Genomic DNA, 16,238 nt, shown 5'->3' on the forward strand with positions numbered 1-16,238 from the left:
TTTCCGTAACTCTGTTTCTCAAGTCCCGGAAACATCCTTGTCAACCTTCTCTGCACTTGTTCTACATTATTCATATCCGTCCTGTCATTCGGTGACCAAACCTGCACACGATACTCCAAATTCGGCCTCACCAATGTCTTATACAACCTCACCATAACATTACAACACTAGTATTCAATACTTTGATTTAGAAAAGTCAATGATCCAAAACCTCTCCTTACTACCTTATCTACGTGTGACTACACTTTTATAGAATTTTGTATCTGCATTCCTAGCCCGTCTGTTGTACTGCATTCCTCAGTGACCTACCATTTACCTTGTAATTACCTTCCAAAGTAAATGTCCATTCGTGACTGTATTAAACTCCATCTGACATTTTTCAGCCCATTTTTCCAGCCGGACCCGATCCCTCTGCAAGCTTTGAAAACCTTCCTCACTGTCCACTACCCATCCGAGCAGTGCATCATCAGCAGATTTGCTGACCAAATTTGCCACATTATAATCCAGATCATTGATATAGATGACAATTAACAATGGACCCAGCACTGATCCCTGTGGCACACCACTAGTCACAGTCCTCCACTCAGGGAAGCAATCCTCCACTACCACTCTCTGACTTCTCCCATTGAGCCAATGTCTAATCCAATTTACTATCTCACCATGTATACCTAGTGACTGAATCTTCCTAACTAACAAGGACCATACGGGACCTTGTTAGAGGTCTCACTGAAGTCCATGTAGACAACATCCGCTGTCCACTTTCCCTTCATCCACATTCCCTGTAACCTCCTCGGGAAACTCCAATAGATTTGTTAAACATGAGCTACCACGCACAAAGCCGCGTTGATTCTCCCTCAAAAGTCCCTGTCTATCGAAATACTTGTAGATCCTAACTCTTAGTACGCCTTCAAATAATTTCCCTAGTACCGACGTCTAAACTACCGGCTATTAATTTTCCTGATTAATTATCGAGCCTTTTTTTAAACAACGGAACATCCTGAGCTATCCCCCAATCCTCCGGCACCTCACCCGTAGAGACCGACATTTTAAAACTATCTGCAAGGTTTCCTGCAAATTCAAAACTAGACTCCTTCAAGCTCCGAGGGAATACCCTGTCAGTTCCTGAGAATTTATCTACTCTGATTTGCCTCAGGATAGCAAGCACCTCGTCCTCTTTAATCTGTATAGGCTCCATTACTTCACAACTTGTTTGCCTTATTTCCATTGACCCTATGCAGGTTCCCTTAGTAAATACAGGCGCAGAAAAGCCATTTAAGATCTCTCCCATTGCTATTGGTTTCAAACATAGCCTATCACTCTGATCTTCAAGAGGACCAATTTTATCCCTTACTATCCTTTTGCTCTTAATATACCTGGAGAAGCTCTTTGGATGATCTTTCACCTTGATTGTCAAAGCTAATCCATGTCTTCGTTTAGCCCTCCTGATTTCTTTCTTAAGTATTTTTGCATTTTTTATACTCCTCAGACACCTGACTTTTGTTTTCCAGTTTCCTATACATATCATCCATCTCTCTCTTCAGAATTCCAGTATCCCTTGATAAACAAGGTTCCTTACTCTTATTCACTTTGCTTTTAATCCTGACAGGAACATGCAAACGCTGCACTCTCAACATTTCTCGTTTGAAGGCCCCCCATTTACCAATCACATCCTTGCCAGAGAACAACCTGTCCCAATCCACGCATTTTAGATACTTTATCATTTCTTCAAATTTGGCCCTTTTCAGTTTAGAACTTCAGACTGAGGACCAGATCCATGATCAAGTCGAAACTAATGGTGTTATGACCACTGGAACCAAAGTGCTCCCTCCCACACACAACCGTCATCTGACCTAACTCGTTTCCTAATAGGAGAGGTAATATTGCATCCTCTATAGTCGGTAACTCTATATATTGATTCAGAAAATGTTTCTGAACACATTTTATAAACTCTTACCCGACTGCACCTTTACCAGCACGGGAGTCACAATCAATACGTGGAAAACTGAAAATCCCTACTATTCCAACTTCACTTACGCTGCAGTTGTCCGCAATCTCTATCCAGACTTGTTCCTCCAATTCTCGCTGACTATTGGGTGCTCTATAATACAAACTCATTAATGTTGTCATACTTTTCCGTTTTCTCAGCTCCACACATATAGCCTCGTAGACATGACCTGTAATCTGTCCTGCTTGAGCACTGCTGTACCATTTACTCTGACTTGCAATGCCACCTCCCTCTGCCTCTATCACGTCTGAAACATCGGAACCCTGGAACATTAAGCTGCCAGCACTGCCCCTCCTGCAGCCAAGTTTCACTAATGGCGACAATGTCATAATTCCACGTGTCAATCCACGCCCTCAGCTCGTCAGCCTTCCCCACAATACTCCTGACATTGAAATAGACACACCTCGGAAGATCTTTACCACTAAAAGCAGCCCTTCTCTTTGTGACTTTGCATAAAACATTAACATCAATTATTTCCACCACCGCTCCACGATCTGCTCTAGCACTTTGGTTCCCATCCCCCTGCAAATCTAGTTTAAACACTGCCCCCTCCCGCCAATAGCACTAAAAAAACCTCCCTCCCAGGATATTGGTTCCCCTGCAGTTCATGTGTAATCCGTCTCTCTGATACGTGTCTCACCTGCCCCAGAAGAGTTCCCAATATTACGGAAATCTGAAGCCCTGCCCACTACACCAGTTCCTAGGTCACGTGTTCTTCCTCCAGTGCATCATATTCCTACCCTCACTGGCACTCGGCATAGGTAGCAATCCAAATATTACTACCCTCGAGGTCCTGTTTTTTAAAATTCCTAAGAAGCTCTCCATACTCAATCTTCAGGACCTCCTCACTCTTTCTTCCTACGTCATTGGTACCGATGTGAAACATGACATCTGGCTGCTCATCCTCCCATTTCAGAATGCAGTGCAGGCGATCAGAGACATCCCTGACCCTGGCACCTGGGAGGCAACAAACCATCCGAGAGTCTATGTCGCGACCACAGAACCTCCTGTCTGTACCTCTAATTATTGAGTCCCCTATCACTACCGCTCTCCTCTTCTTCCCCGCTCCCTCCGGACTGCAGAACATGACTCAGTGGCAGATATCCGGCTTCCGCAGCTCGACCCAGATAAGTAATCCCCCCAACAGTATCCAAATCAGCATACTTGTTGTTCAGGGGAATGGCCACAGGGGAGCCCTGCTCCGCCTTCCATTTTCCCTCACCTCGCTGACGGTAACTGTGCGCCGCTCCTTCGGCTAACTGTCTTCCTGTAGCTACTATCTATAATCTCCTCATTCTCCCTAATGAGGAGGTCATGCAGATCCTTATGCGGTTTGTTAGGAGCTGCAGCTGGATGCACTACGTGCAGGTATCGTTGTCAGGGACAGGGAATGTCTCTCTGGCTTCCCACATACTGCAAGAGCAGCATTCCAACATCCGGCCTGTTATTCTCTCTGCCGTAAACAAACAAATCAAAACATAGCGAAACCTACCCTCGCCTCTGCCTGTTCATGCCGAAGCCTGTTGAGCCAAAGCCAGTACACTCTGACTCAGCCCACACCGAAGTTGGCCGCTGTATTTGCCAGTCTTTTATTTAAAAACCTTTGGTGCTTTAAGTTACGCGCTTGCGCATTCTAGCCACTTTTCCCCGTTCAGTTAATACAAATGGCTTATCTCACTGAAAGTGGAGTCACAGCTGTACAGGGACCGTTGAGAGTGTAGTAGAACAAAGAGTACCAGGGGTACAGGTACACGGTTCCCTGAAATTGGATAAGATTTACGAGGATATCGCGGTGACTGAGTTAAGGAGATAAGGGAGGCACTTTGGGACGTTATACCACGGATCGCTGAGGTGACCTTACAGAGTTGTATAAAACCACATGGGGCATAGACAAGGTGAATGCACAGAGTCGTTATACTCTAGGCTTGTAGAATGCAGGATCAAAGCTCTCAGGGATAATGTGATAGGAGTAGGTGATGTAACTGGGAACAAGAGTGACATTTTTGTTTTTATCCAGACAGAGGACCGTCTTTGGGACGGGCTGCCAGAGGAAGTTGTCGAGGCAGATGCATAAGAACATGAACACTTCTGCGTAAAGCACGTGACCACTTTAGAGTGATGTCATTATTGTGAACTCTGACCTGCCTGTGCAGCCACTGACATTTCCGCGGGTCCCGAGGAAATGGGAGGATCTTCGTACACTTCACTGAGATGTTCTTCTTTTGGAAGGTGCAGCACTGAGTAGGTGGAGTTCAGTCCGTCTGAGAGAGAATGAGAGAGAGAGAAATAAAAGGAGGAGAGACTGGTAGAGAATGCACGTTGCCCATCGGCGGTGTCAACAGAGCTTCACGGAGTAGAATTTCTCGCAGGTCTGCTGCGCTTCTTTAAAAAGGGAGCTTCGAGAGCGTGAGTCCATTGTACGTGACCTGTCAGTAGCTAAAAACCGGAGCACCCTTCGTGAGTTGTGTAGTAGGGTAGGTTCCGGCACAAAAGGGAGACGCTGCCCAGAGGAGCGGTCACCAAAGGAGCGATTATCAGAGGAGTGATCAGAGACAGAGTGGTCGGGTTTTGGTACATCCGGGCTTCAGCGATAACGGGTCGAGGCGAGGTGAGCTACCTGTGAGGAATAGAACAGGAAGTATGTCTGTGAGGCCGGCGTTCTCTAATGGACACAGGTAGACAGGGACCCTGGGGAGTGTTGTAGAACAAGGGGAACCCGGGGTACGGGGATACGTTTCTAGGAAAGTGTGGTCGTAGGTAGACAGTGACACTGAGGAGTGTTGTACAACAGAGGGCCCCAGGGGCACATGTACACGGTACACTGAAAGTGTAGTCACAGGTAGACAGGGACCCTGGGGACTGTTGTAGAACAGAGGGACCCAGGGGTGCAGAGACACGGTTCTCTGAAAGTGGAGTCACACGTAGACAGGGATCCTGGGGAGTGTTGTAGAACAGAGGGACCCAGGGGTACAGGGACACGGTTCCCTGAAAGTGGAGTCACGGGTAGACGGGGACCCTGGGCAGTGTTGTGGAACAGAGGGACCCAGGGGTACAGGGACACGGTTCCCTGAAAGTGGAGTCACGGGTAGACGGGGACCCTGGGGAGTGTTGTAGAACAGAGGGACCCAGGGGCACATGTACACGGTACACTGAAAGTGGTGTCACAGGTAGACAGGGACCCTGGGGGCTGTTGTAGAACAGAGGGACCCAGGGGTACAGGGACAAGGTTCCCTGAAAGTGGAGTCACGGGAAGGCAGGGACCCTGGGGAGTGTTGTAGAACAGAGGAGCCCAGGGGTACAGCTACACAATTGTCTGAAACTGGAGTCGCATATAGATAGGTTCATGATTACAGAAGTAGGGAGGTCACGTTGGAATTGTACAACACGTCAGTGAATTGGAGCAGACTGATCCGTTGCCGTCGTCCTCATCTGGATAAGATGCCACTGAGCTGGAAACAGAGCAGAAGATATTTACGAGGACATTCAGGTTCTCAAATGCCTGAGTTATGGAGACATTATACCTCGGATCACAGAGGTGACTTTAGAGAGTTGTATAAAACCTCATAGAGCACAGTCACGTGATTGTACGGAGTCATTTTTATCTCGGATTGGACAATCGTGGACTAAAGCTTCAGGGGTACAGTGACAGCAGTATGTCGAGACAAGTGTGACAATCTTGCTTTTACCCAGACAGAGGTCCGTCTGTGGAACGAGCTGCCAGAGGAAGTGACCGACGCAGATGCATCAGAAATTGAACACTTGTACGTAAAGCACGTGACCCCCCTCAGAGTGATGTCATTATTTTGAACTCTGACCTGCCTGTGCAGTCACTGGCATTTCGGCGGCTCCCGAGGCAATGGGAGGATCTTCATATGCTTCCATGAGATGCTCGTCATTCGGAAAGTTCAGCAATGAGTAGGTGGGGTTCAGCCCGTCTGAGAGAAACAGGAAGGGAAAGCGGTAGAGAATGTACTTTGCCTATCGGCGGCGTCCACAGAACTTTATGAAATGGGATTTCTCGTATGTCTGTGGAGGTGATTTACAAAGGGGACTTCGAGAGCGTCAGTCTATTATACGTGGGCTGTCAGTGGCTATAACCGGAACACCAACCGTGAGTTGGACAGCAGGGCAGGTTCAGGCGAAAAAGGGAGACACTGCCCAGCGGAGCGTTCGTCAAAGGAGAGATGAGCTGCCTGTGAGGAATAGAACTGGAAGTTTGTCTGTGAGGCCGGTATTCTCCACAGCGTGTCAGATGTGGGAAGTCCGGGAGATTCCCAGCCTCCCGAACGGCCACATCCGCGCCACGTACGTCAGGCTGCTGCTCCTGTAGGGTAGGGTATGTCTATGGACATACACCCCCAGTTCCTTCTGCCCCATCCATCCTTCCAAGTATCCTGTTATTGACTTTGTCCTCGAACATGAAAATTGTCCTTCCAAAGCGTATCGCCTCATACTTCTCTGGGCTGACCTCCATCTGCCACTTCTCAGCCCACTCTTGCATCTTATTAATGTATCTCTGCAATCTTCAACAATCCTCTAAAATATCTACAACACCAGCAACCTTTGTGTCGTCTGCAAACTTGCCAACCTACCCTTCTACACCTACATCCAAGTCATTAATAAAATCACAAAAAGCCGAGGGACGAGAACCAATCCTTTTGGGCACCAGTATCCGAAACCCTCCAATCCGGAATGAATTCCCTCCACCACTACACAATATTTTCTGCAGGCTAGCTAATTCTGACCCAACTGGTCAAACATCCCTGGATCCCATGCCTGCTGACTTTCTGAATGGGTCGACCGTGTAGAACCTTGTCAAATGCCTTACTAAAATCCAAGTAGATATACTGGACACCTCCTCAAGGAACTTTTTTGGCATTGCAAGAAACGATATGTTCTTCAGAAAGCCATGATGACTGTCCCTGATCAGACCATGATTCTCTAAATGCCCATAAGTCCTATCGTTAACAATGTTTTCCAACAACTTTCCCACCACAGACATAAGGTTCACTGGTCTATAATTAGACGGACTATCCCTACGAGCTCTTTTGGACAAGGGACAACATTCGCCTCCCTCCAATCCTTCGGTATCATTCCCGTGGATAACGAGGACATAAAGATCCTATCCAGATGCTCAGCAATCTCTTCCTTCGCCTCGTGGAGCTGCCTGGGGAATATTCCGTCATGCCCCGAGGACAGATCTGTCCTAACGTATTTTAACAACTCCAACACCACCTCTCCCTTAATATCAGCATGTTCCAGAACATCAACCGCATTCATATTGTCCTCACCGTCATCAAGTTCCCTTTCATTGGTGAATACAGAAGAGGGGTTTCATTGGGGACCTCGCTCACATCCACAGCCTGCAGGCTCATCTTCACACCATCTCATGTCGGACCATTTTTCACTCCTGTCATCCTTTTGTACTTCACATAATTGAAGAATGACTTGGAGTTTTCATTTACCCTCCTCTCCAAAGCCTTCTCATGCCCCCTTCTTGCTCTCCTCAGCCTAATCTGAACTCTTGCTTGCTATCCATATATTCCTCAATTGACCCATCTGATCCTTTGCTTCCTAAACTGCTTCTATGCTGCATTCTTCCACTTGACTAGACCATCCACTTCACTTGTCAATCATTGTTCCTTTACCCTTCCATTCTTAATCTTCCTCACAAACTTATCGCTCACGTCCTGCAAGAGATCCCTAAACATCGACCACATGACCATAGTACTTTCCCCTGCAAAAACATCATCCCAATTAACACCCGCAAGTTCTAGCCTTATAGCCTCATAATTCGCAATTGCCCAATTATTCTTTTTTTCCTGTGCCCTCTGATTCGATCCTTTTCCATTAGGGAAATGGGAGGAGATAAACTCTTAGTCTGACCCTGGGAGTATGTAATGCAACAATGTGGTGGGTGATTTACTCTGTGTATGACCCCGGGAGTGTGTGATGGGACGGTGTGGAGGGAGATTCACTCTGTGTCTGACCACGGGAGTGTGTGATGGGACGGTATGGAGGGCGATTCACACTGTGTCTGACCCCGGGAGAGTGTGCTGGGACAGTGTGGAGGGAGATGCTCTCTGTGTCTGACCCCGGGAGTGTGTGATGGGACCGTGTCGATGGAGAATTTCTGTGTGTCTGACGCCCGATATATGTGATGGTTTGGAGTGGAGGGATTTTCAATCTGGACTGGTTATATCACACATACCTCTTCCACTTTTGAATTTATTTCACGTTGCTTAGAAACCGTGTTAAAACACTACCTGCTCTGGAAAATCGGACCAATGAACAGTGAATCTCTCACCACGCCATCCATTATATCCGTCGGTAGTCATAGAAAAAGAAGGGGAATCCTTTAAAGCGGCCCATCATACATTGCCGGTGTCAGGTGTAAAGTGGAGATCCCAGCAAACTGACCGATCACGCAGACTCGCCGGGTAAGAGAAAGAGTTAAGCTCCCTCTGCACTGTCCCATCAAATAATCCTGTTATCATACATATAGAGAAGTTCCCAGCACAATTCCTAAAACACATGCCCGGGATCAGACACAGAGTTAAGATCACAAAACACAGCTCCAGCACATACAAACTGCGTCCTACACAGAGTAAAGTTGATTCCGCACCATCACATCTCAAACTCCAGGGATCAGACACAGATTGAATCTCCCTCCAAACCTTCCCAGCACACACTTCCGGGGTCAGACACGCAGTGAAACACACCGTCCACATTGTCCCATCACACGCACACGGGGTCAGACACAGAGTCAAGCATCTTCCACTCCGTCCCGTTACTCAGAACAACACCCCGTTCCATCACTTACCTGAATCTCTCCTCCTCACAGTCCCATCACACGCTCCAGGGATCAGACATGGCGTGAATCTCCCTTGAATCTCCCTCCACCCCGTCCCTTCACATGCTTCAGGGGACAGACACAGAGTGAACCTGCCGCCTCACAGTCCGATAACACAAAACGGATTCAGAAACAGAGCAACTCTCCCTCTTCACTCCCTCTCTGCCATCTCGCCAATAAACAGCACTTCAGCCTCCAAAAGTGTGTCTGTCTCAGAAATAAGATTAATAATCCGTGAGACCACATGTAGAACTGAGGAGGGAGGGCGAGGGGAGGAATTCATGTGAAACTACACGACCGGCTTATACACACATAAACGCAGAACCGAGAGATCGATATCCGGTGGAAGAGAGTAGAAATAACACCAACGGTACGGAAGACGCGTCACCATTTGTCTGACCCCGGGAGTGAGTGATGGGACGATGTGGAGGGAGATTCACTCTGTGTCTGACCACGGGTGTGTGCGATGAGACAGTGTGGAGGGAGTTTCAATCTGTGTCTGACCCCGGGAGAGTGTGATGGGACGGTGTGTCGGGTGTTTCACTCTGTGTCTGTTCCCGGGAGTGTGTGAGGGGACCGAGCGGAGTGAGCTTCAGTCTGAGCTCGACCCTGGGGTTCTATGATTGGATGGCGTGGAGGTAACTATACTCTGTGTCTTACTCTCTTCACCCATTGGATCATAATTGGGGGTTGTCAGTATTTCCGACAAGTATTGAAAGCGTGCGGCTACACTGACTGGGCCGTCATACAGACATCAAAAAACTTTACTGACGCCGGGAATGTGATACGTACACGCCAGACTGAAGGCTCCCTCCACACGATCCCATTTCATAATTTGGGGGTCAGACGCTGAGAAAAGCACAACGTCGTATCCCACAATCCCGGGGTCAGTCTCAAAGTGAATCTCCCTCCACACCGTCGCACCACCCACTCCAGGGTGAGACCCGGAGTGAATCTCCCTCTACACTGTCCCATGAAACTGTACCAGGGTCAGACACAGAGTGAATGTCCCTCCACACCGTCCCATGACATAGTACTGGGGTCAGACACAGAGTAAAACTCCCTACTCAGCGTCCCATCACATAATCCCAGAGTTAGACATAGAGTGAAGCTCCCTCCACAACTTCCAATTACACACTCCGGACCTCTGTCACAATGAGAAACTCCCTACACACCGTCCCATCCCACACACCCGGGCTCAGACACTAAGGTAATTACACTCCGCGCCGTCCCATCATACGCGCCAGGGTTCAGACACGGGCTCAAGCTCCCTCCACAACTCCACATGAAACAGTACCGGGATCAGACACAGAGGGAATCTCTCTCCACACCGACCCATCACACACTCCCGGGTCAGACACAGAGGGAATCTCCCTCCACACCATCCCATCACTCCCTCCCGGGGTCAGACACAGAGTGAATCACCCTCCACACCGTCCCATCACACACTCCCGGGGTCAGACACAGAGGGAATCTCCCTCCACACCGATCCATCAAAACTCTCGGGGTCAGACACATGGTCAAGCTCCTTGCACAAAGTTGGAGTTATTTCTGCTCACTTCCACCGGAAATCGATTTCTCGTTTCTCAGCTTCTCTACGTTCCTGTGTGTACAGGTCGGTCGTGTGGTTTCACACCATTTCCTCCCAGTATCTGCAAACTCACCACCTGTCCACAGCCCGCTCTCACCTCCCCCTCCCTCCTCAGTTCCACCTCTGGTCTCACACACACTTATAATCTCTGAGACAGACACACTGCTGGAGACGACAGGAACGCTGAAGAGTTGGTGATTGGTAGGAGGGAGAGAGGAAGAGGGAGTTTCTCTCTGTTTCTCAATCCGTCACTGTGTTATCGGTCTGTGAGGCGGCTACAAACACTGTATCTTGCCCCGGAAGTGTGTGATGGGACGGTGTGGAGGGAGATTCACTGTGTCTGGCCCCAGGAGTGTGTGATGGGACGGTGTGGAGGGGGATCCACTCTGTGTCTGACCCCGGGAGTGTCTGATGGAACGGTGTGGAGGGATATTCACTTTGTGTCTGGCCCCGGAAGCGTGTGCTTAGACGGTGTCGAGGGAGATTCATTCTGTGTCTGACGCCGGGAATGTGTGATGGGACGATGTGGAGGGAGCTTCACCAGGTGTCTGTCCCCAGGAGTGACTGATAGTTCGGTGAGAAGGAATAGACACCTTGTGTCTGAGCCCGGGAGTGCGTGATATGACGGTGTGAAGGGAGATTCATTCTGTGTCTGACGCCGGGAATGTGTGATGGGACGATGTGGAGGGAGCTTCACCAGGTGTCTGTCCCCAGGAGTGACTGATAGTTCGGTGAGAAGGAATAGTCACCTTGTGTCTGAGCCCGGGAGTGCGTGATGGTGCGGTTTGGAGGTATCTTCACTCTGTGTCTGCCCCATCGAGTGTGTGATCGGAGGCTGTGGAGGGAGATTCACTCTCTGTTTGACCCCGGCAGTGTGATGGGACGGTGTGGAGGGAGATTCACTCTCTGTCTGTCCCCGGGAGTGTGTGCTGGGCCGATAAGGAGGGCGCTTATCTGTGTATCTGATTCCGAAAATCAGTGATGGGATAGAGTTTACGGACCTTCACTCTTGTGTGGATAGATCTGTGTGTCTCACACATACCTCTTCCGTTTTTGGATTTATTTCAAGACGCTTTGAAACAGAGTTAGAACAATGTTGATGCGACCGATCGTCTGTTCCGGAAAATAGGACCAATGAACAAAGAATCTCTCTCCACACCGTCCATTACATCCGCCGATCGTCAGACACTGAACTGGAATTCCCGGCGGAAAGACGAGGGTTGTGGCACAGCGAGTAAATTCAGATTGGAATGTTGTGACTAGTGGTGTCCCACAAGGATCGGTTCGGGGATCTCTACTTTTGTGATTTTTGTTAACGACCCATCACAAATTCCCGGCGTCTGTTTTAAAGTGACGATCCTGCCGAAACGTCCGCTCGCACAGACACGGCGGGTTAGAGATAGAGTGAAGCTCCCTCTACACTGTCCCATCAAATTATCCTGTTGTCAGACATACAGAAATGTTCCCAACACAGTTTCCCAAAACACATTCTCGGGATCAGACACAGTGTCGAGATCCCAAAACACAGTCCCAGTAGATGCAAACTGAGTTAGACACGGAGTGAAACTCTCTCCACAACGTCCCACCGTCCACACCGTCCCATTACACACTCCCGAATTCAGACACAGAGTGAAGCAACGGCTACACCCTCCCATTACCCACTCCTCGGGTTAGAAAGAGATTGAATCTCCCTCCCTCCGTGTCTGTCACACTCACCTCTCGATGGAGACGATGAGTCCGTATTTAAGAGCTGCACATTCATGTAAGTCTCGCTGTCGTCCATCCTGTCGAGGATCCTCTGCGTCTCTGAGCTCAGCGAGAGGAAGTAACCGTTGTCAGAGGAAGCCCGTGTTGACACGGGGTTCAGACCGCACAAACAAACACCAGGACAGCAGCTGATAAAGTACTGAGCCGAGAGCAGGCGTGGGAAGCGCCAGTCAGGAGTGAGATTACGGGTGTGAGGGGGTGGTATGGAGCGATGTGAGCGGCAAGGACGCGGGAGAGAGTCGAGCGAGTGTGGAGTTAAAGAGCAACGGTAGAGTGAGGGGCAGGTTCGGGCTTCGCAGAAAGAGAGGAGTGGGATACAGGGGTCAGAAAGTACTAGCGGAATGAAAGAAGGGTGGGCGAGTAGTGGGAAAGAATAGGGAGTGAGGTTTAGAAATAGAGAGGGTGGATTCGCAGAGAAATTAGGGGTGAGAGTGAGAAAAGCGAGGGCGAGCTAACGGGGAAAAGCAAGAGAAAGATACATAGAGAAACGGAAAGGGAGGGGCGAAGTAGAGAGGGAGGAGAGCAAGCGCTACAGAGAGTGAGGACAGATGCAGCGAAGAGACGATTGAGGAAGAAAGAATATGGAAGTCGGAAGGACAGATGAAGAGAAGAACGGAGTGAGAAAGGGATGGAAGCGGAAGAGTGAGGGTTGAGGAGTGAACAGGGAGGGAAAGACAGGCGGATATTTTGCCGTTACTATCCGAGAGATTTGCATCCAGCATCCCATTCCCGACCCCAGCGTCCAGTTGATTCAGACACTCTGTGCTCTAGAAACCACGGCCCCGGGACAATCCCGGAACACCCAAAGAAGTAACCGAGCCACTGGGAACAAGCCGGAGCAACAGTTTACCCTTTTTAGACCGTGTGGCAATTGTCAAAGAAACCTGGCATGTCGATATTGAAGTTCACAGCGGTGTTTGAGTTTTGACTCACTTCACCCATTGGAGCAGAAGCTGGGGGTGGTCAATATTGTAGAGAAGTATTGAAAGTGTGCGGAGACACTGACTGCAACGTCATGCAGGCATCAAAAAATATAATTAGCAGTGACGTCAGCCAAGCAGACGCAGTTCAGGAGCTCTCCCAAAACCTCCATCACCTTCTGTCTGTCAGTTCGGACTGCACACTTCGGACCGAAATGCGAGCGAGCCGCTTGAACCGTTCTCACTCCCCGGTTCAGACAGAATTAATCTCCCTGCAAAACATCCCATCACACACCCCTGGGGTCATACATTGTGCGAATCTCCCTCCACACCGTCCTATCACAAACTCCCGGGGTCAGACACAGAGTGAATCACCCTCCAAACCGTTGGTGTTATTTCTGCTCTCTTCCACCCGATATCGATCTCCTGGTTCCCGACTTCTCTACGTCTCTGTGGGTACAGGCCGGTCGTGTCGTTTCACAGCCCTTCCTCGCAGTAACAGCAAACTCACCACCCCTCCACAGCCCTCAAACCCCACCCCCATCCTCCTCAATTCTACCTATGGTCTCACAAACACTTATTATCTCTGAGACAAACACGCTGTTGGAGACTACAGGACTGCTGAAGTGCTGGTGATTGGTGAGAGGGGAGAGAGGGAGTGAAGAGGGAGATTCGCTCTGTTTCTGAATTCATTACTGTGTTATCCGACTGTGAGGCGACGGGGTCACTTTGTGTCTGACCCCGTGAGTGTGTGATAGCGCGATGTGGACGGGAGTATCACCCTGTGTCTGACCGAGGAACTATGCGCTGGGGCGGAGAGGACGGACGTACACTCTGTTTCTGACACCGGCAGAGGGTGGTGGGACCGTGGGCAGTGGAGCTTCACTCGTTGTCTGATCCTGGGACTCTGTGTGGAGATGTTGTGGAGGGAGATTCACTCCGAGGCTGACCACTGGAGTATTTCGGGTGTCGCTGTGAAGAGAGTTTCACTCTGTGTCTGACTCCGGGCATGTGTGATGGGACGGTTGGAGGGATATTCACTCCAAGTCTGAACACGGGAGAGTGTGATGGGACGGTGTGGAGGGAGATTCACTCTGTGACTGACCCCGGGAGTGTGTGATGGGACGGTGTGGAGGGAGCCTCTCTCTGTGTCTGACCCCGGGGCTGTGTGAGGGGACAGAGGGGACCTGTATGTACGGGTAGAAGGGTGGGTTGGTAAGTTTGCAGACGGCACAAAGGTGGGTGCTGCTGTGGATAGTTTAGAAGATTGTCGAAGATTGCAGAGAGAGATTGATAGGATGCAGAAGTGGGCTGAGAAGTGGCAGATGGAGTTCAATCTGGAGTGGCAGATGGAGGGGGAACACATCTGGACGGACAAACCCCAAGGCAGAGTACAATGTAAATGGCAGGATATTTGGGAGTGTGAGGCAGCAGAGGGTTTTGGGAGTACATGTCCAGAGATCCCTGAAACTTGCCTCTCAGTAGATAGGGTAGTTTCCAAATCCAGTGGAGTGTTAGCTTTCATAAGTCGAGGGATAACGTTTAAGACTCGCGGGTTATTCCAGTTCTGGTCGCTTCCCTATAAGGAGGACGTAGAAGCATTGGAAAGGTTACAGAGAAGCGTTAGAAATGGCAGAGAGGAAATTTACCAGGATGCTGCCTGGTTTAGAGAGTACGCATTATGATCAGAGATTGAGGGAGCTAGGGCTTTACTCTCTTGAGAGATGGAGGATGAGAGGAGACCTGCCAGAGGTATACAAGATATCAAGAGAAATAGATAGACTGGACAGAGCACCACTACTCAATACAAGAGGAAATAGCTTCATGGTAAGGGGAGCAAAGTTTAAGGGGGTATTAGAATATAAGGGGTACTCAGAGATTGCTTGGGGCGTGGACTGAACTTCCTGAGTCAGTGGTGGAGGTAGATACACATAAAATTTAAGAGACTAATAGACAGCTATATGGAAGAATTTACGTTGTTGGGTTATATGGGAGGCTGAGTATAAGTGTCGGCACAACTTTGTGGGCCGAAGGGCCTGTAATGAGCAGTGTTGCTTTCTGTTCTTTGTTCTATAACTGGTGATTGGTGAGAGGCGAGAGATGGTGTGAAGAGCGAGTCTCGCTCTGTTTCTCAGCCCGTTACTGTGTTATCGGTCTGTGAGGCTGCTATAAACTCTGTATCTGGCCCTGGAAGCGTGTGATGAGACGGTGTGGAGGGAGATTCACTCTGTGTCTGACCTAGGAAGTGTGAATGGGGACACTGAGGAGGGAGATTCACTCTGTGTCTGACCCCCTGGAGTATGTGATGGGACAGTGTGGAGGGAAACTCAATCTGGGTTTTACCCCAGGATTTTTTGTGGGACGGTGTGTAAGCAACTTTAATCTGTGTCTGGCATAGTTAGAATGTGCTTGGACAGTGTTTTGGGATTTTGACTCTGTGACTGATCCCGGGAATGTGTTTTGGGAGAAAGTGTTAGGAACTTCTCTGTATGTCTGCCAACAGGATTATTTAATGGGACAGTGCAGGGGGAGCTTAACTCTGTCTCTTACTAGGCGAATCTGTGTGATTGGGCAGGTTGGAGGGATCTTCACTTTTGACCTGACGCCTGGAATGCGTGATGGGCATGTGAGAAAGGATGCCCATTCTGTATCTGAATACCCCGGATGTAATTCACGCTGTGAAGTCACACTCACGGTTTACTGGCACTATTTTTCAGAACAGACGACGGGGTGTCTCGTCCATCCCATTTCATAACTCGGGGGTAAGAGACACAAAGGGGCTTCCGCCCCGCCGTCCTCCGACATTATCTCGGGGTCAGACACAGAGTGAATCTCCCTCCACACCGTCCCATCCCACACTCCCGGGGTCAGACACAGAGTGAATCTCCCTCAGCGCATTCCCATCACACACTCCCGGGGTCAGACACAGACTGAAGCTCACTCCACACCGTCCCATCACACACTCCCGGGGTCAGACACAGAGTGAATCTCCCTCCACACCGTCCCATCACACACTCCCGGGGTCAGACACAGAGTGAATCTCCCTCCACACCGTCCCATCACACACTCCCGGGGTCAGGCACAGAGTGAATCTCCCACCAC

At 49.5% G+C, this 16,238-nt stretch overlaps 1 protein-coding gene across 3 annotated transcripts in view; it reads right to left on the reverse strand.

Annotated features, from left to right (window-relative positions):
• Positions 1–16,238, reverse strand: part of LOC132387465 (C-type lectin domain family 4 member A-like) — a 35,975-nt gene that overhangs the window by 15,418 nt on the left and 4,319 nt on the right. The window contains exons 2-4 of one of the 3 annotated variants that reach the window (XM_059959830.1): positions 12,166–12,549; positions 5,821–5,940; positions 4,147–4,266 (exon numbers count right to left, since the gene is read on the reverse strand). In XM_059959830.1, the coding sequence (XP_059815813.1) occupies positions 4,147–4,266; positions 5,821–5,940; positions 12,166–12,232 (307 nt within the window). In that variant the 5' untranslated portion in view covers positions 12,233–12,549. Of the gene's footprint in view, positions 1–4,146; positions 4,267–5,820; positions 5,941–12,165; positions 12,746–16,238 lie in introns of all 3 variants that reach the window. The other 2 variants (XM_059959829.1, XM_059959831.1) reach the window with 2 other exon arrangements.

The sequence above is a fragment of the Hypanus sabinus genome, unplaced genomic scaffold, assembly GCF_030144855.1.
Source record: "Hypanus sabinus isolate sHypSab1 unplaced genomic scaffold, sHypSab1.hap1 scaffold_189, whole genome shotgun sequence".
Lineage (NCBI taxonomy): Eukaryota > Metazoa > Chordata > Chondrichthyes > Myliobatiformes > Dasyatidae > Hypanus > Hypanus sabinus.